This window comes from Mustela putorius, unplaced genomic scaffold, assembly GCF_011764305.1.
Source record: "Mustela putorius furo isolate JIRA1106 unplaced genomic scaffold, ASM1176430v1.1 tig00003845_pilon_pilon_pilon, whole genome shotgun sequence".
NCBI lineage: Eukaryota > Metazoa > Chordata > Mammalia > Carnivora > Mustelidae > Mustela > Mustela putorius.
Window position 1 is genome coordinate 21175178 of NW_025421998.1, and position 21076 is coordinate 21196253.

The following is a 21076-nucleotide window of genomic DNA, read 5'->3' on the forward strand; positions in this document are numbered from 1 at the left end:
CCCCTCCAACAGCTGCTTTTCTTTCTCTCTCTGCATAGGAACTTGATAAAGAGCTCCCGGTGCTGAAGCCTTATTTTATCGACGAGCCCCAGGAGGCCGGCGTGCGGGAGGCCGGCCTGCGGGTCACGTGGCTGGGACACGCCACGGTGATGGTGGAAATGGACGAGCTCATCTTCCTCACTGACCCCGTCTTCAGCTCTCGCGCATCACCGTCACAGCGCGTGGGTCCCAAGCGTTTCCGCCGCGCGCCCTGCACTGTGAGCGAACTGCCCCCGATAGACGCGGTCCTCATCAGCCACAACCACTACGACCATCTGGACTACAACTCCGTCCTCGCCCTGAACGAGCGCTTTGGCCCGGAGCTGCGGTGGTTCGTGCCTCTGGGCCTCCTCGACTGGATGCAGAAGTGCGGCTGCGAGAACGTGATCGAGCTGGACTGGTGGGAGGAGAACTGTGTCCCCGGCCACGATCAGGTCACCTTTGTCTTCACCCCTTCACAGCACTGGTGTAAAAGGACTCTCATGGATGACAACAAGGTTCTGTGGGGCAGCTGGTCTGTCTTGGGGCCCTGGAGTCGGTTTTTTTTCGCAGGAGACACTGGTTATTGCCCGGCTTTCAAAGAGATAGGAAAACGGTTTGGCCCCTTTGACCTCGCGGCTATTCCCATTGGCGCGTATGAACCCAGGTGTGTGGGGGCCCCCGGGGAGGCAGCCCTGCTCCATGACGGGTGGCCTGACTCTAAAGGAGTTTCGAATTCGGGATAATTTGGGGTATCGTTTGTGATTTTAACGGTGGATGTTTGTTACTGGCGGTGATTTCGGAGGTTGGTGGGTCAGATTCAGTTCTTGTCAAGTATCTCAGTCCGTCATACTGTTACGTGATGACTCAGAATCCGAGATCCTGTTGCCAGGAAAGCTGGACCGAGGGTTAAAGAATTGCTGCAGCCTAGCTGCAAGTTCAGGTACGGTTCTGACTTGGGTTAAACTGATCAGTCAGTCAGCAAAGCTAAGCCGGCTCTTGTTCGTCCCGTGGGGAACTCTCTGCAACCACCTTCCGCTCCACGTCCCGCGAGCCCGTCCCCAGGCTGTAGCTCTCCTGCCCTGGGCAGAGAACAAGTGAGGAATCCGAGCAGTGAGTCCCTTGCACTGGTCCCGTGTCCCTCAGTGTGGCTGTTCCCGCTGTACCCGCTGTACCCGCCTTGCCTGCAGTCAGAGCGGTTGAAGGTCACAAGGCACTGGAGACCCAGGAGACCCGGCCCTGCCTGTGCTCTCCTTCATATTGTCCGGCTCAGGGAAAGAGAGGTGATTTCAGAGAATGCAGCCCGATTTCAGTGAACGCTGGGTGACAGATACCAGTTAAGAGAAAATAAACACCAATAGTAGAAGACATGCCTTCTTTCCTGTGGTACAGGCACAAATACAGAATTGTATGTAGGATGGCGTTTAATTTCGGCAATCCCACAAGCAGGAGAAACACTAACTCAAAAATGAATTGTGCAAATCTGACTATTTCCATCTGATTTTGTTGTATTTAACTTTTAAAGCTCACTAAAACCATTTCTTCACTGTTTATTAAGGCTTTTTTCTTTTTTTTTCCCCTAGTGTCTTTAAGGCGCTAGGTACTTCTACCCTATTTTTAAAAATTACTATGAATCAGTTGTCTTTGATCTTTGGTTTTCCACCTCTTTTTAAAAAATTTTTTAAGATTTTATTTATTTGACAGACACAGTGAGAGAGGGAACACAAGCAGCGGGACTTGGAGAGAAGTCCAAGTCCCTTGGAGAGGGACTTGGAGAGGCTCCTTGCTGAGCAGGGAGCCCAATGTGGGGGTTGATCCCAGGACCCTGGGATCATGACCTGAGCGGAAGGCAGATACTTAACCGACTGAGCCACTCAGGCACCCCTCAGGGTATTCTTAATATATTAGAATACCTTATTTGTAATTCTGAAGATTTTTCCTGTGTCATAATATATAAGGATCCCATATATGTGTTGGTATATTGTGTACAGATTCACTATAAAAATCACAGAATTCCCCCTTCCTGCTTGCATTGCAGCTGTCCTGTTACTAAGTTGGGAGAGGCCAGCAGCACAGTATTTGCTCTAAGAATTAGGCTGTGTAGCTTCTGCTGCATGATCCATCTCTCTGGTCAGTACTAACAGTTTTAGAACTAAGGTTCCCAGCACAGTTTCAGTACTCTCTGAATGTACGATGATTACCCCCAGGCAGCTTTCAGTAGTATCCCTGTGGGGATCTGTCACCAGATATTCTATGCAAGCTGGTAAGAAGTTCTGTTTTGCGTTTTGTTGTTGTTTAAGTAAGCTCTATGCCCAACATGGGGCTTGAACTCATGTCCCCAAAATAGAGAGTCACATGTTCCACCGACTGAGCCAGCCAAGTGCCCCAGGATGTTGTTTTTATTTTAACTTTCACACCAAAATAAAAATTCTGAATTTATGTCAGATAGACATGAAGGGTGGAAAGGAGTATGTCCATCGCTTTGATTGGCTATAGGAGTTTAAAGAAAAAAAAATCAGTAGAAACACCAAAAGCTGTTTGCATCTTGCCTGGGATCCGAGTGTCAGGAGGCAGGACAGAACTGTGCTTCTCTGACCCGCTGTTGAGTAGAACACAGTGGCTTTGTTTCCAGCCTCCCAGGGGGCTCGGCAGCTCCCAACAGTACATAACAACCCTTTAGCTGTTGCCAATGAACTTGTCCGTGGTGTGTTCTGTGAAACACAGAAGCACCTGTGTTGAGTCCAGGTCCGTGAGTCTCGATGCAGCAGAGCTGGGAGCCGAAGGCCTGAGCTCCACACACCCAGCAGGGGTAGAGCTGGGGTCTCCGTGCAGGCCCCAGCCTCCAGGGCCCTGCCCTCCCCAGACTTCGGGCAGCCTCACACTGTCTCCACGTGCTCCCCGTAGCCCCCCCGCAGGTTCTCTCCCTCTAAATCCTACACCTCACTGTTCAGTATGGTGTATGGTGTTTAAATAACATCCTTGCATAGCAACTGATTTTTTTTTTTTTTGCTCCCAGTCTTTAAATATCCTACACTAATTTTTGTTTGCTTTTTGCTTTAGCAAGCTAAAAAAACAATGGTTTCAGCAAGTTTATTAAGGTTATCCTGAATCACGCTTTTGGCTTCTAGCTCTTGACCCCTTAGTTTCTTTGATTCATACCAGGATTGCAAAGACTCTGCTTCTTTAAGAGTAGAACATACCTTCAGAATAAATGGTCAGTAAAATCAAATGCTCGTGAAATGACATCTTGGCTTGCAAAGGGGAGCTTTGCTTGAGACTTAGCAAGCGTGTGGCAATTTAAGATCTTTGCTTATTTTGTCTTCCAGCAGAAAAGTATACTTAAAAGAGATGGCTTTTGCCTTTCTCAGTCCTGTGCAGAACGTTTCAAGGCTGATTAAATGAAGCAGTAATTAGAATTGAGGGTGTATTCCAAGGGCCAGAATTAATAAATTGCTGTTTTATCAGGTGGTTTATGAAATACCAGCACGTAGACCCGGAAGAAGCTGTGAGGATTCACATTGACGTTCAGACAAGGAAATCTGTGGCAATTCACTGGGGAACTTTTGCCTTAGCAAATGAGGTGAGTCTGATCGTGGTAAACATCACTTTGGTTATGTGCTTGACCTGAGAGGGTTCCAGTGTCCGCTCCCCCTGCAGTGAGCTCAGAGGCCCGACTGGCATCACATGTGCGCAGCCCTCTCGTGTAGTAAGGGGATCGCTCACACTAGCTGGTAAAACGGTATTTATATACAGCGAGAAAATCTCCTTACATGCTGTGCTTTGGGCTTATTTCTGTCACTGAAGCATGTGTTTATAGAACCAAACCTGTATAGTCTTGGAAATAGAAAAATGAACCGTCATGTTCCACACCCCCCCCCGCCCCCACCTGCCACCGCCTCGAAGGGGCTTTTGTTCTAGCAGAAGGTGTAAGGGGGTGTAATTCTAAAACAGGCATGGAAAGAAGTGCTTCACTGTGGGACAAGGTGGTCTCACGAGTCATGGACTGTTAGTGATTTGGAAGGATCAGGGAGGGAGGGCTTCCTGGAAGAGGGGACATCTGAACTTCCCTGTGAGAAGGCAAGGTAGGAAGGCATTTCAAGAGGAGAAAGGGGCAGAGCATAGGATTGGAGGCAGCAAGCAAAGGAGAATGGTGAGGAAGTAGTTGAGTCAGAGTATGGATGTGACATGGAGGGCCATACGGGAAGTGAGGCTGGACAGCTTGGAACTTTTTAGGAGTACGTTTTTTATTCAGGAAGTAGTGACAGGGTGCTATGTGCCAGGTGGTGGGATAAATGGTGGTTTTATTCCTAGACTAACGCAGAAGAGCTGATTTTTCCGTAAGGTAGGTGAGTCCTAGAACTCTGCTATTAACCAAGGTTCTGGGATCACGTAGAGGGATAGCAAAACGTTTTCTCCTTTCCTGGATTCGGGTCCTACCCTATGCAAAATTTAGAAATGGATGGTTGAACTTGGCATCTTCTCCTTTGCTTTCCCAGGGCCGCGTTGCAGGAACCCTGTGTTTTCAGGCTGTTGAAGGAACTACCTCTGCTCTGTTTCTGGCCTGTCCACCCTCTCCAGCCCCAAGTCCAAATTCCCACCCCATGATATAGCATCCCTGAGCCAGGCGCTCTCGGGGAGCCAGTGAATGAATGACCCCAGGGCCAGGGAGAATGAATGAGAACAAGAGTGCCTGCATGTATGTGAAGGGGAAATTCGATGCTGGTTTCCTGTGGCTGTACCGTACTATTCAGTGGCTTTCTTATCCCATAGATGTAGCTCATGTGTGTAGGTCTAGGTACACGTGTCTATATATGATCTACAGAGAGACTTAGATAAAGTCCCACTATTTTATTACATCTGTTCAAAGAAAAAGATCAAGGATGACTCCTAGATTTTTAAATGAAGAGCGTGACTATCTTCCCAATTACTTTCCTGAGATGAGGAAGATGAGAAGATAGAAACCACCATCTTCAAGAGTTAGTGGTATTCAGCCTCCCAGGAATTCTTCCCGTTAAAAATCTAACCACCATCTTTATTTCTTAATGAAACCTGTAACAAATTCATTAATCTTAGCAATTGAATGAATATGTTCACACTTTTTTTTTCTTTTTTTAAAGATTTTATTTATTTACTTGAGAGAGAGACAGTGAGAGAGAGCATGAATGAGGAGGAGGTCAGAGAGAGAAGCAGACTCCCCATGGAGCTGGGAGCCCGATGCGGGACTCGATCCCGGGACTCCAGGACGATGACCTGAGCCGAAGGCAGTCGTCCAACCAACTGAGCCACCCAGGCGTCCCAGAATATGTTCACACTTTGCATTAGATGCATAAACTGGGCAACTCTGAATTTGTTCAATTATAAAGAATTTTTGGATATTTACCCTATGGGTAAACACTTTAACGTGATTTGCATAGAGGTAGTTCTAATAGCTACTTACTGTAACAGCAGACTGAGGATGTCCTTCACCTGGCAACACTTAAAAAGTTGTATATATGGCAACATCTAGTCTGTGTCAGCAATTATGAGTGGGATTTCTACGTGATGTTTTTAAGCACTAAAACTTTTAAAAACTCACTAGTTTTGGTGGAACCTAATTTCAGGCATCACGTAAGCTAGGTTATGTCTGGGCAGGTTGATGAATGGGGCGAGTGCTGGGCACTTCCTCTGCCCCTCCACTCCTCTCATCTGCTGTCTTGCTGGATTCATACCTGCTGTTTGGCCGTGGGGCATTTTTACTTCACTTGTGGGACTAAAGTGTTTGGACAATGAGATTGCCACCAGTCACTTGGAAGGCTTCCTTGCCTTCTTCTAGGGTTACCTTCTCAATGGCCAAAACAGCCAACAATTGACCCGTGAAGAAACTCAGAAGGCAACCTCAAAGTCCACAGTAAATTAGAGCCTATTACTAAAGTGTTGAGCAAAGAAACAATTAGTGTAGGGTGATTGTGTCAGTGTGTTTTTGGCCAAGACTTGTAGAGCACTCGGGTGTGTGTGTATTGCAGGGGGGCAGGGATGGTGCAACTTAACGAAGCAAGTTATTTTTCAATGGGAAAGAATTTAATTTTTGAATCTCTTATACTAACAGTTTTATAAGGGAAATATTTAGACTTAAAGCTGTTAAAGTTATACTTTATTGGGAATATTAGCAATTTCCTCCATGATGCAGAAGCCAGTGAGGGAGGAGAAAAGATCATGTCGCTAATACGTATTAGCCAACCTGTGTGTCTTAACACCTAGTACATCACTGGCTGTCTCTTTGGGGTCACCATGTCCCCATCCCCCACCCCCAAAGCAGGGAGTGCCCTCTGACCCCATCTGTGGGCCTCATCTCTAGTGGGTCACTCCCTTGATTGGGTGTATCTTTGGTCTTAGGGCCATTGGTCCACTGTACCTTAATCCATGTTTCTTTCTCCATAATCCATGTTTATATACCCAACTCCCTGTTTGACATCTTCACTTGGATGTCCATCAGGTACTAAAAACTTGAGTTCTGATCTTCCCTCAAACTTGCTTCTTTTACATCTTGGAACATGGTCCTAGTTACTCAGATCAAAACCTGGACTTTTCTCCTGTCCCCCATCCTGTTCACCCCGCATGCAGTCAGCTCAAGCTTCAGCATACATAAGTAATCTCTCCCTGCAACATGGGGCTCGAATACATGACCCCAAGATCAAGCGAGTTGCATGTTCTACTAACTGAGCCAGCCAGGTGCACCCACCCCCAGAGTATTTCACACTTGGACTACTTTTCACTACTTGCACTGTCACCACTTTGCCCCTTCCCATCTGTTCTCAGCACTCTCAAAGGCCATGACCTTTATGCCTTGACTCAAGTCAGTAGCTTCCCTCCCACTCATCTCCTCCAACTGCCTCCCAAGCCCAGTGTCGTCCTCTGCCAGGTCTTGGGTCAAACACTACCTTCTCATAGAGGATCTCTTAACCTGCTCTTAACCTGTGGTATGTAAAATTAAACCTCCATCCCCAGTGCTTATCACTCCTCCCTCTCTCTCCCCACGTTGTGTTACGCAGTGTGATAACATCTTATCTGTTTCTTAGCATTCTCGTATCGCTCTGGGAGTAGACGGATGCTGGCTACTCCAGATCAGCGCTCTGAGGTCAGATGTTGTCTGACGGGTGGAAGCAGACCCATCGATAGATTTTTTTATTCCTATTTTATACTTCTCATTTTATAGCTTTTCTAGTTGAAATGGAGAAAAGAAGAACCTCGGGATAAAGGAGAAGGGGAAATGACTAAATTTGACCTGTCTTAGCTCTGTCCTCTGGGTCCTCCTTGTATGCTGGAGACTAGAGCTCTCGTCGATGCCTGGCTGGCGGTTTGAGGGGAATGACCGTCTGTGAGCCAGAAATCTTTTCTCCAGAGTTTGCTTACACATATGCACTCTGACTTATATAACCTAAGCTTCTGTCCTCTTCAAAGATCTTGGTAACATCTCATTCTGTAATACTATCTTTGGTATTGATTCCATTTAGGCTGGAATTTCGTGTAGTGAAGCCGTGACCGGATGTTGTGTAGTCTAGTATGTTCAGTCTAGGCTGGCACCACATTTGACTTTCATGGTACTTGGACAGCTAAGTTTGGTATTTCTGCTGGCCGAAGTGATGACTCTAGTTCAGAAACTGTGATGGACTCATCTGCTGCTTGAATGAAAAGGATGTTAAGGAGGCATATGTTGATCATTTTATTATTTTTTATTTTTTTAAAAGATTATATTTACCCATTTGACAGAGATCACAAGTAGGCAGAGAGAGAGAGGAGGAAGCAGGCTCCCTGCTGAGCAGAGAGCCCAACTCGGGGCTTGATCCCAGGACCCTGAGCTCATGACCTGAGCCGAAGGCAGAGGCTTTAACCCACTGAGACACCCAGGTGCCCCCATATGTTGGTCATTTTAGTTTCAACTCTTACTTGAAATATCCCCCAAATACATGCATGGTTAATCCTTTTCCATTCCTCCCCTCCCCTCGTCTGCCCTTTGCCAGCATTACTTGGAGCCCCCAGTGAAGCTGAGCGAGGCTCTAGGAAGATACGGACTTAAGACGGAAGATTTTTTTGTCTTGAAGCATGGAGAATCCAGATATCTCAATACTGATGAGGACAACTCTGAATAAATGTGAGCGCAGGAGCCGTCAGTGATGAAGGTAACTGCAAAGCTCAGACGGACTCACAAATGCATGAACACGAGGATTTCTGACACTTAGGAAACAACTTCGATGAGTTAGTGTTCTGTTTTGCGTGGTAACTTGCTTGCTGCTCCGCCTGCCAATCCTTACAGAGAAGCAGGAGTTCCGAGGTGGGTTATTTACACAGCAGATTGGCTAAGGGGAATTAGAACCCTCTGAATAATGTAAGCATTGCAATGGAATTTTTTTCATTTTAATATTATAGTGTAATGGTAGAAGTCAGATGTTATGAAAATGGATTTTAAGGGCCTCCTACAAGGTGAGTCTATCTAACGAGACGGTTTCAGAGGCTGCACACCTAAATCTGTTTTCTGTTCACATTAGAGGACATGAGGACACCGCCACCCACACGCTTACAGCAGCCCTCCCTGCTCGGTCAGATGAGCTTATATGCCAGATGTGCAGTGATTTATTTTTCTAAGCATAGAAACATAAGAGGTTGGGCGAAGTTCCCATTTTTAAAAGAGGAAGAGTATTTTCTCTTTTACATCTACAATCCCCAAATCAGAAGCAAAGCTGGCGAGGGACAGGGAAGGGGGTTGCTTAGGAGGACATGATTGGTGACATTTTCTATTTTTAATCTAAAAGTCAGACCTGCTAAGCACAAAGATAACTGCCAGGAAATAATATTTTACAGAGACAAATGCTGTTCTTCAAATGTTAATTCTCTATTCCATTTCCTCTCCATCTACTCATTTTCCCACCTCCTTTATTCCAACTATGAATGTATCGATCAGGTCTATGTAGTCTGTTTTACAGGATTCACATGGCTTATATTTTTATATTGAGTGACCTCTAAGCCCGATTCTACTTTGACTAAGCTAGTGTGGAACACCAGCAGTTAAGAAAGAAATGGTTTTGGGGACTTAGCTGACCAGAGTTTAGTCCTGTAGGGGCACTGTGGCCCTTGACTGCTCTACCTACCACCAGAGCTGATCAGACACAGGAGAGGCCCATCCTGTGCTCCTGGCTCCCCAGTCTCCATGAAGCAAACATTATTTACACAAAATAATCAAAACAGGTTTTCTACAGCAAATGCTACCCAGGCGGTAATCTATTTATTTTCATATACATATATGCACGCCACCTGTTAGCCACTTTATCTCAGTTTTAATCCCTTTTCCACCACAGATTTTCTGTGTATCCTGCAGTAAGTCACCTGTGCTCACTATGCCTCAGTTTCCTCACGTGGAACAAGACATTTGACCTACCTCCAAAAAATGTGAATAAGTAGTGTTTTTCTTTTTTTAAGCACTTTGAAAATATAAGAGAGAACATTATTTCTTAAGACATCACTGCCTAATATAGATTGGTAGCTCTGAAAGCTGAAAATAGGCTCATGCTGCTTTTGATAGTGTCTTGTTGCTGCAGATTCAACCATATATATATTTAGGACATGAAACCCTGAGGACAACTTTGTCTCCTTTGTAAATTTAAAGAGTGATAGCCAAAGTAAATGTCAATGATCTTTATCAGAATTTAGCATTTTTATCTTACAGAGATGCAAATCAGTCCAGGGGAAATGTGTATGTATAATGTATGTGAATGTGTGTGATTTGGGGCAGTAAAAGCACAATTTCCCTGTAATATAGCCTTCAGGAGAAAAACAGAACAGCCCTAAACCTTTTCACTCCAAAGGAACATCCTAGCAAGCAGATGGGAATGGAGCTGGTAGGTTGATGGGGATGAGGTCGCGGGGGAGGGGGGCTGGTGTCCTCATGCTCACCTGTGTGGTCGCCTTCCCTGCTGTTGCACGCCACATTGAGAATTCACCTCTTACCTCTGCTCTGTGAAGCAGACCAAATTCGTCTTACTTTGTCTTCTCCATGAATGGCCTTAACATGATTCCTGCATTCACGTGTACCATGGAAGTGCAGGTTTCCAAGCACTTTGTTCCAGTTCTGCTTAACGGGCCTGCCGCGTTTTCCTAGGCCCGATTGCGAGCTTTAGTTTCTATTACCCTTCACCTTTTTTCTATGCTGACCTTTTATTTCGCGAAGAAGTATGTGGGAGCTTCATCTCTTCTCGTAGAATCACATTTGTTTCACATGGCTTCCATGTTTTCACTTAGCTACCTTTTTCAAGGTTTAAATACAAAAGCAAAACGAAATTTTGAAAAATAAGCCAAATCCACTTTCTTGCCTCCATTCAGGTTGAGGTGTGGCGTGATGCCTCTCACTCTGTTGTCTGTGATCACTTTCATTTTGCTCATTTGATTAGCTGGCACCCCCTGGACCCCGACAGGTTTTACGGACGAGCCCCTGTGGTAAAGAGGCTCCTCCTTGCCCACAGCAGGGATCCCACACTGTGGGCCATCTCAGCCAACAGAAACTAAGATGTGCCCTGACCCCAACAGACAAAGATCAGGATAGTTAAAAAGGACTCCCCTTTTTTCTCTAGCATTCTGACATTTCAGACTCAGTGCTCTGATCTCCAGGAAATAGTATTAGCTACTCAAACTAAAAACAGAAAACAAGAGATGGGGTTTTAGAATCCAGTGCTGCTGAAGCACATCAGAGCCCAATTTATTTTCTAATCCAGTGCCCATTTGACTACGTATTTTCAATTAAATGAGGCAGATTAAAAAATTCATTATAAAGAAATGTGCCTTTCAGGGAACGAGGACTTTTGTCAGCACTGCAAGCCTAAGCAGTGTTCTCAGCCAGCATCTATCCCCAACTGCTGTAGCCAGCTGGGAACGTCCGTGGTTTCACCTCTCTACTGTAAAAATACTTCTTGCAAGTTTGATTTTTGTGTCAGGCTAGCCCTGAAAACACACTTTTCTGTTTGAGGATTTGTGACTTCCTATGGAAATCCCTGTATGTACAAATGAGATCTAACATACTCGCACAGCTTTGCCTTAAATACCCGGAGCAGGAAAGCTGCGGCCTGCACACTGACTTGCCTCGTACTGGGCATGGTGATGGGGAAGAACTGGAATATTACAGAAGACCTGGCTGAACCGAAGTCTGTTAATAGTATTTTTATTCCATAAGCTATTGTGACAATGACTAAAATTTACAATGTATGAAAATTTCAGCTATGTAAAATACGAAAATTAATGAATAAAGTATTATTAAGAGAAAATGTGTAGAAACCTTTTTCCTTTTTATTTAAAAAATTTACAAAATTTGTGCTGATGGTTAAAAAAATTCAAACAGTAGAAGAAGGTATACATAAAAAAGTCCTTTCCTCAGTCCCACTCCCTGGAATCTGGCTATCGTTCTAGAAACTATTCTCCGGATAGAAGCATAATTTTCATTTAAAAAACACATCCACATTTTCTGGAGGCCTTTCCACATAAGCACAGTCAGGCTTCCTTGTTTCTTTTAAGATAACTGATTTCACCAGTTGCCTACAGATGGACAATCAGACTGGCCCCAGCCCACCATACCCAATGGGCGTGGTGAGGACGAGAAGCCAGTCTGACTCAGATTAGACTCGGGAAAGCAGTATGTCTGGGCAGCTCCTCACAAGACCAAGGTCGTTCCTGCAGCAGCCCTGAACCAGCCAGCCAGTCACACACAAATAGGTCTCAGACGGGCAGGAGGTTAGCTTACTCGTAAATAAGGCAACTGGCTGGTCACATCAAGGAGGTAACCAAAGTAAACTCAGCAAACGGCAAAATGAAAAGAAATGATGTCAGAACAAGCTCTTCTATTCATTTGATATCAATAAAATGGTTCAAAATAAACCGGAAGACCATGGCAGGGTCCCTCTGTGTTAATGATGAAATGTGAGATCTACTGTTTAGACTCGGCAGCTGGAAGATGAAAACTGCCGCCATCAGAACCTGGGTAGGACCGTTACCTTTTCCTTCACGTCTGCATCATGGTGTTCAGCTAAAGCTCTCATTTTCTGGGCACATTCTTCTCCATATAGCAGGAAAAACAAGGAACCTTTAGGGAAAGCAGGCTGAACAGCTAAGCAGCCTTCTTTTTTGAGGCAGTTACTTATATTCTGGGAGAATGTAAGAACTCGAAGAAGAATCTCCTTTGCCACGTGGCTGTCATAGAGGGAAAGGAATGAGGAGTCCACCTGAAAAAGGAAACCATGAGTGTTAATTATTCATGAAAACATTTTTCATGCATATTTTCACATTTTAAAACTACATTGAATACATTAAAAAAGTGGGTGATAGAAAATTATCCCTAATATCGCCTAATATAAAATCTTATGCACCCTTACACTTTACACTAATGGAATCAAAGGTTTCACTATTTCAGCTGAAAAATACTATTTTCTTGGAGTTCTAAAAGGTAGTCTTGGGAAAAACACCCACATCCGTTTTAAGGTCCATCATTCAGCCCTCCCGGGGGTTCCTCAGTTCCCCGACACGTCATGCCCACTGTAACCTGCGGGGCCGGGGCGCAGGGAGGAACAGGTCCTTCCCTTACAGGAGCGGAGCCCCGTTCATGGTCTGCACCACCCTCGCTTCCTTCAGAACACTTATCTCAGCTTTTAGTTATTGTGTTTGTTTGCTAGGTTTTATTTTTTCTTAGGCTGCGTGAGTGTGCTCACTGGTGTTCTGGCGCTGGGCTTGCATGTGGTGCATCCTGGGGACTAGTGTTTCAGTGCCCATGAAGAGATAGGCGAACATGAACATGTCAAGGGGAAGAGATGCAGTCACATACGTGTATACCCCAAAATGGAGAGAGAAAAAAATTTGTGGTTGTTAGGGAGGCCCCTTCCAAAATGATTTTTTAAAAGTAAAATTGGTTCATTATAGAAAATTTAGGTAATTTGTGTAGGCAAAAAGAACCAAAACAAAACCCTGTGCTCCTCACAAATAATCTGTTAACATTTGGGGGATAAATCTTTCTAGACCATCCATATCTATATATTCATATAGTTATAAAACATGTATCTTAGCTATTTACCTGGGCACTAAGTAGTCCATCTGCCATGGCTGGATTTTCAGACAAGTTCACAAGCAGTTTCAAAACTTGAACCTAAAAGAACAGTCATACTGGTTTATTTCAGACCCGTGAGCATGGATTTGCCTCTCCCTGGCCACCATCCTCTCAGTGTGTCCACATTTTAAAGTCCAGCCTGGGTTTCAGTCTCCAGCTCAAATTCTGTACCCCAGGGAGCCCGCTCCTGTACAGCACTCCTGGAGTGCTGCTCACACAGCAGGGTTAGTGAGACCGTATTTTTCCAGCCACATTGTTGGGGAGAAGATGGTGAATGTCTGTCTCACTGTCTACCTGCCTCACCCCCTAACCTAGGGTAATAAGCTTAATATTATTTACATAAATGAGCTTTATTACAATTATTGGTAAATGAAATACGATCTTTGGAACAAAAAAAGGACTCTCTCAAAGCTTGTTTATATTTAAAGTATGAAGATCTCAGAACAGTTTGGTTACCAAGACTAGATAAACATACAGTCCTTTTTAGTAGGTTACTATGAAACTTTGAGCTTATCTTTTTATGTGAAAAATGTTTTTATATATATTTATTTGAGAGGGTGTGCCAGCACAAGCAGAAGGGAAGGGCAGAGGGAGAGGGAGATGCTGAAGGCAGATGCTTGACCAACTGAGCCACCCAGCTACCCCATGAAAAATGTTTTTAAAATCCTTCAAGTAGACAGTGATAAATAATGGGCAAACAAATGTTAACTCAGAGCTGACAACTAAAATATCAGCATTCCCGTCACTTAGAACTGGTCAGTACCGTAGTCTCATTATCATTTTTTTTTTTAAAGATTTTATTTATTTGACAGAGATCACAAGTAGGCAGAGAGAGAGGTGGAAGCAGGCTCTGTGCTAGCAGAAAGCCCCGATGCGGGGCTTGATCCCAGGACTCTGGGATCACGACCTGAGCCAAAGGCAGATGCACCCACTGAGCCACCCAGGTGCCCCCCTCTTATCATTCTAAGGGGATATATTTGAAGACCGCCCCCCAACACACACCTAAAATCATGGATAATAGCAAACCCTATATATACTGTGTTTTCCTATACATACATATCTGTGCTAAAATTTATAGATTAGGTGCAGTAAGATTAACAACAATAATAAAATAGAACAATTACAGTAATGTACTGTAGTAAGTTATATGAATATCATCTCTCAAAATATCTAATTTAGTACATATGCTGCTGAAGAGACACTGAAAATATCTTCGTGTTCTGTACTTACCCTTATGATAGGTGATAAAATGCCCATGTGACGAAAGGAAGTGGGGTGAATGACAGGTGGTGTGACGCAGCCTCTGATGGGAAGCCAGAAGGATCATCTGCGTCCCAACTGTGGTTGAGAGCAGATGACAAACCATGGAACGTGAAACCATGGATGGGGGTGTGGGGGGTGGCTCGGGGAGCTACTGTAGTAACAACATTCAAAGAGAATTCCTGTTCAAAGACATGGGTCATACAAAGCCATACTTTGTACAAGATACTTGAAATGACACAAAGTGAGGAGTGGGGAGGGAGGAATGTGCTCTCTACTAGACCTGGAAGGGAACCCAGATCTTTATTTTAGAAAACCTTTTTTTTTATGACAAAGGCATTGTCTGTTTCCTGTAGAAAATTTTTACTTATTATTTATTTTTAAGTAGCCCCAACATGAGCTTGAACTCATGACCCTGAGATCAAGAGTTGGGTACTTAACCAACTGAGCTCTCCAGGAGCCCCTCCTATAGAACGTTTTTAAAAAGTGATAGAAAAGCACAAAGGAAAAGGAAATTCACCCCTATTTCCATGACTAAAACCAATCACTTAATATTAAGTTTTGTTTCTTTCTGGTTTTCACACACCTATATACTCACACATTTCATATTCATGTTGTATGTACTAACCTGTTAGGCGGGATAAAAGGCTTTGCTTAATTTATCAACTATTTAAAAAAATCTTATGAAATTAATACATCATCATGATAAAATACAAACAGTGCAGAGGGGAACTAGGGAGAAAACAAAAGCGACTGTCCCAGCTGCCCATCTCACGCCCCAGCAGAAACCCCAGGTAACAGTTTCTTGTTTAGGCAGAGATCATGTTTTTCAAGCAGATATTCCTTATGAATTACAGCTTCTTAAGAGAGGAAAGACCACTTCTAACTGTTCGTGCGGATCTGGTCTGGCCTGACTGGCCGCCAGCAAAAAGAATAGGTGTTAGGGATAAACACTTGTCTCCAAGGGCAGTGAGGTTTTAAGAAAATGGACAAGAGTTCTGAAACAGGAAGGTCCCAAACGTAGAATCTAAGAATGGATGAAGTAAAAATCCACAAGGCCCACTAGTGGCCAACACCGGCAGGTTCATAACCGGGGAACAGTCGCAGCAGTAGTAACTATTTGTAATTTGCATAACAATATTCTAATTCATAATAATTGAGTTAGAAACCTGAATTAAAATTCCACATTGCTATGCTCCGGAAGGGAGTAAAACATGAGAAAACAATTTACAAACACAGCTGCGGATTAAAAAGCCACAGTAGAGGCTTTTAAGCCTCTGCCTTAGGCTCAGGTCATGACTCCAGGGTCTGGGGATTGAGTCCCACATCGGGCTCTCAGCTTAGTGGGAAGCCTGCTTCTCCCTCTGTCTGTTTCTGCCTGCTGCTCCCCCTGCTTGCGCTCTAACAAATAAAATCTTTAAAAAAATAAATATATAAATAAAAAGCTGCAGATACCCCTTGATTTTCGAATGTCTGCGTTATGCCACCTCACTTTTATAAAAGACCCATGTTACTGGCACCTATTTCCATGAACCAAAAGAAATCCAAACAGGATTTTCATTTAAAAAGAAATAAAGAAAAAAAAAAGAAAGCAGCTTTGGGTGTTCTGCCTCGAGTGTTGGTGGGGCAACACCCCCAGGAGGCATGCGCAGCATGTCAGCACGGAGTGGCCAGAGCTGCCAACATCTGTGCTTGTCTTGATTTATTTTGTGCAGCTGTTAACAAGGTATATTCCAAGCTATTAGAAAAGTCCGGCAGGTTTTTTTGGGGGACAGAGGTCTGGGAACGCTCAAAAGTGTTCCCATATAAATTAACGGTAAGCGCTCCTCTGCCTCACGCCACAGCGGCTTAGGCAAGGTTTCAGGGGACCGCCCTGCTTCCGAGGGATGCCGGGGTGTGAACCATGTGAAGTCCTCTCGTCACATGTGCCATCTTGTGGTGGCTCCACAACATTTCTTTTAAGACATTAGTTTTCTTGCTCTCTTTGTAGTTTTATTAACATAGGATTTATTTATGTATATCTTACATTATCTATATTTGGTTATGTATCAGTGTTGTGCCCAAAAGGTTGTTCTACTATGGTGAGATCTCTTACTAAAAATAAGATTTTAAAAAGTCATTTGGTTATTTACTAAGAAAATATCTAAAATGGGTATATTTTCTCACAAGTGGATTACTGTCCAAAAGTTCATTTGCAACTTGGAACTTTGTTTCTCCATAAAAAATGAGTTTAATGTTATAATTGGTGGTTGGGTTCCCAGAAGACCAAAAAGGCAAGTTTTCTATCCCAGAAATGCCGTACCAGGCAATGGAATGGAAAAACAAAGCAAAAATAGAACATACTATTGTGGTGTGAGTCATCTTCTAAAAAGTCATAGAATATATTAAAACACAGACCGTGTCTGAGACAGATCTATATGGCCCCAAGGCCAGACTCGCCTGGCTCTGAACTCCTTGTTTCTCCTGAGGTTTTGGGTAAAGCAGCTGCAGACACGGCAGAGGAGAGCTCTGTCCTGTAGTTGTGATGCTGTAAGGCAGAGGGAGGGGTTTCCCTGGGACCTCAGAGGCTGTAAGTCACCTTGTCCCACTGGAGAGAGAGAGATGTCAGTGGTGCACGCACTTTGGAAACTGCCCATGGATGGAGTGTATTTCAGAAATACTGCTAATAAGAGTACTACATTTGGGGCGCCTGGGTGGCTCAGTGGGTTAAAGCCTCTGCCTTCGGTTCAGGTCATGATCTCTGGGTCCTGGGATCGAGCCCCGCATCTGGCTCTCTGCCTCCCTTCCTCTCTCTCTGCCTACTTGTGATCTCTGCCAAATAAATAAAATAAAAATCTTCAAAATAAAAAACAAGTAATACATTTAATTCTGAATGCCTTTGGGTACTTCTTAGACCAGATTCAAGTCCCTCTGGCTACTGGAAATGTGGAAAGCCCAGAACAAATTTTTAAAGGGCTACAGTGAGGCTCTCCTGTAATCACATTTGGTAACCCCAGAAATAACGTGAGTGATATTGAGTATCTGGAGTGTGGTCCTTCTAAAACGCTCTTCCATTTTTCTCTCAACTGTGTGAGAAAAACTGCGTTTTTCTCTCAATTGGTGAGGGACACACACCAGTATTGTAAAATGCTGATCAACACAACTCATCAGAGCCTTTGATTAGTCCACCTTCTGTTTTTATGCTATTTCTTAAAACATGGAACTTGAGAAAAATGCGCACTAATTGGAGAGGTTTACTCAAGTTACTTTCAGGGGGTGTGTCCTGAGATCCTGCTTAATCTTTATAGCCTCCTACATCAGCATTACTGGTCAAAATCAAGCACCAGACATCCATTACTAACTTAAAAGTGGTTTTCAAAATATTTTTTTTCTGCAAATAATGGCTAAATTAAAAAAAAAAATGTTCTAACCTCAAGGTGAGCAAAAAATTCAATTAACCAGCATTATTACTCAAAGACTCCTGTTAGTCAATTATGTCTAATTAAACCTGGTATAGCGGGGAAGCTGGCTGTATCACTTTAGTAAAAGGTAAACTCATTTTTGGAAGATCAAATGAATGCTAATCTATTGGTAAGTGAAATTACACATTTTTACAAATTCATTTTGAGGTCGATTACTTGGGGATGAAAATAATTTACTTTTGGGGTGCCTGGGTGGCTCAGTTGGTTGGGCGACCGCTTTCGGCTCAGGTCATGATCCTGGAGTCCCAGGATCGAGTCCCACATCAGGCTCCAAGTGCCATGGGGAGTCTGCTTCTCCCTCTGACCTTCTTCCCCTCATGCTCTATCTCACTCTCTCTCTCTCTCAAATAAATAAAAAAATATTTAAAATATAGGGGCGCCTGGGTGGCTCAGTGGGTTAAAGCCTCTGCCTTCGGCTCAGGTCATGATCCTAGAGTCCTGGGATCGAGCCCTGCATTGGGCTCTCTGCTCCGCGGGGAGCCTGCTTTCCCCTCTCTCTCTGCCTGCCTCTCTGCCTACGTGTGATCTCTGTCCGTCAAATAAATAAATAAAATCTCAAAATAAATAAATAAAATATAATAATTTACTTTCTTGGGCTCATGAAAAGGCTTTTAGTAAACTTTAACTACACTTGCTCTTTTTTGAGGGATATCAACTTAAGATGGGGGACTTAAAATTCATTTCCAATCCTAGAAAGCTTGATGCCTCAGCTCTTTGTACTTCCAAGTCAAAACTGCTTCATTCGTACCTTGGTACTTCCATTTCCTGTAAGCAGCACATGGAACAGGTCTGTGATGTAACTGCGAAGCATGTGCTGGTGGTCGTTGGTGACCGTCATGTTTGTCAACAATCTCAGTCCGGCCAGCTGCACAGCAGAGTCCAGGGGCCCGGAGAGGACATCCTTGCAGACTTGATTGATGTATACCTAGGGGTGAGGGGGAGAAAGTGAGCATCTTAAAATCTCCCGAAATCTATGATCCAGTAACTTCTATACAGTGGAGGAGGACAGTAGTTCAGGGGGAGGCTAGCTCCTCAAAAAAGATGGCATTTCTCTCTAGCCCTCAAGCTTTGGAGGTTTTTTTTTTTTTTTTTTTTTTTTTTCCAAACAACCTTTTAATGCCAGGCACTGTGGAAGCATTTTACAAACATACCCCACTTAATCTAGTGCGGGTGTATATGCGTGTGTGTGATTAATGGGCACTTTACAGACCAGGGCAAGTCCTCAAGGAACCTGGATCCCTGCCCAGTATCAAGCCAGCTGGTGGGGGAGCAACGTTCAATTCCAGAGACCATGCTCTCAACACCAGCGGCCTCTCAACTGTTGGGGGCCTCCCAGCTCAGTCTTTCTTGTGAGCTGCTTTGTTGGGCACATGAACACGGAAGAGGAAGACCTGTCTGGTCATTCTGCAACACGGTAAGTACCTTAACAAGAGGTCTAGGAGCCACATCATGTTAGAAGAATAGGGGGATCAAAGTGAAATAGAATTTTTCTCTAGAAAATTCTATCAACAGTAAGCCGAGGCAAAATTATCTTTACCCGGGTATATGTCTATGATCTGCCCCTTCCTGATACTATGACTGCCACTGGCAAAACATAATACAATGCCAGTAGTACTCCTACTTCACACCCGACAGAATGAAACCCACCGTGATGGAAAATTTTCTGGAACTGTTTTCTATTTCTGGTCAGGGTCTTTCCAGCTTGGAAAAAGCTCACAGATGTCTCACAGATAACTGCTATTCACCTAACTAAAACTCCACCCTAAATTCCAACTGATAAGAAAAAATTCCTAATATAAAATGCTAAGAGGGACGCCTGAGTGGCTCAGTTGGTTAAGCAGCTGCCTTCAGCTCAGGTCATGATCCCGCATCCTGGGATCGAGTCCCACATCGGGCTCCTTGCTCGGCAGGGAGCCTGCTTCTCCCTCTGCCTGCCATTCTGTTTGCCTGTGCTTTCTCTCTCTCCCTCTCAATCTCTCTGATAAATAAATTAAAAAAAAAAAAAGCTAAGAAACTGTTCCATAAGCCATTATTAAACTTAAAAAAAAATCTGAACACATCCATGTTACCCTAGAGTAATGGCAGTAAAGAGATGAAATTTTTAATCTCATTTTAGAGCTAAATGTCATTTACAAGCCACGTGGCTCTCTTTGGCCACAATCTCATTACACATCTGTCCTTCAAAAAAAAAAAAAAAGCCATTTTCTCATCTATTTATAAATTATTTTCTTTCTTTCTTTTTTTATTTATTTCACAGAGATCACAAGTAGGCAGAGAGGCAGGCAGAGAGAGGGGGAAGCAGGCTCCCTGCTCAGCAGAGAGCCTGATGCGGGGATCAATGCCAGGGCCCTGGGATCATGACCTGAGCCGAAGGCAGAGGCTTTAACCATTGAGCCACCCAGGTGCCCCTAAATCATTTATTTTCATAAGATGTTGATGCCTTTCTAAGAATTTCCTAAAATGTGTTGAGCATTCAGATCCTTATTATCTTTAAGTCACTGGTTCAAGTTCAGTAACAAAATCACCAAATGGGTCACATCAGTTATTCCTGAGGCTGTGTCTACCTCCCTTTGCTGCTTCCTTCTGGAATTCCCTCCTTCCCCAACTGTGCTAGTAGAAATTTCAGACATTCCTCTTTTTTTTTTTTTTTTAAAGATTGTATTTATTTATTTCAGGGAGAGGGAGGGAAGGGGGAGCAGAGGGAGAGGGACAAGCAGATTCCACACTGAGCGTGGAGCCTGACGTGGTGCTCCATCCCAGGACCCTGAGATCATGACCTAAGCTGAAACCAAGTCAGATGCTAGACATTCTTTAGAGCCAAGTGGTACTCTATGTTTTACAGAATTTTTGGATGAGATCTCTCCTTTCTCAAGAGTATTTTACTTACATGTTTCCTTGAAGTACTTTATCATGTTCTACCTTGTATTACACCTATTTATGGCCTTTTCTCTCTTTCTAGCTTTCTTAAAACAAGAATTAATCATGTCCATTTCTACATTCTAACACGGAGCAGGACCTCAGGAAATGCTGAAATAACACAATTTCCTAATTTCCTTTTCTGCTGGTATTAACAGACTCTGGCCAGGTTCCTTTAGCACAGTTGGATTACCATGAATCCCAAATTCAAAAGCCCAAGACATCTCTTATTGGCGGGTTCAGATTCCTCCTTCCTCTGCCTTATTCTCCATAAAAAATGGGCAGAGGACCTAAATATTTTTCCAAAGAA

General features: G+C 43.8%; 2 protein-coding genes across 6 annotated transcripts in view; one reads left to right on the forward strand and one right to left on the reverse strand.

Annotated features, from left to right (window-relative positions):
- Positions 1-11303, forward strand: part of NAPEPLD (N-acyl phosphatidylethanolamine phospholipase D) — a 51173-nt gene extending 39870 nt beyond the window's left edge. For all 5 annotated transcript variants that reach the window (XM_045089699.1, XM_004739591.3, XM_045089700.1 and 2 more), the window contains exons 3-5: positions 39-685; positions 3484-3598; positions 8016-11303. In XM_045089699.1, the coding sequence (XP_044945634.1) occupies positions 39-685; positions 3484-3598; positions 8016-8144 (891 nt within the window). In that variant the 3' untranslated portion in view covers positions 8145-11303. The remainder of the gene's footprint in view (positions 1-38; positions 686-3483; positions 3599-8015) is intronic.
- Positions 11304-21076, reverse strand: part of ARMC10 (armadillo repeat containing 10) — a 32648-nt gene continuing 22875 nt past the window's right edge. The window contains exons 4-6 of the mRNA XM_004739589.3: positions 18599-18775; positions 13097-13168; positions 11304-12254 (exon numbers count right to left, since the gene is read on the reverse strand). Of these exons, the coding sequence (XP_004739646.1) occupies positions 12003-12254; positions 13097-13168; positions 18599-18775 (501 nt within the window). The 3' untranslated portion in view covers positions 11304-12002. The remainder of the gene's footprint in view (positions 12255-13096; positions 13169-18598; positions 18776-21076) is intronic.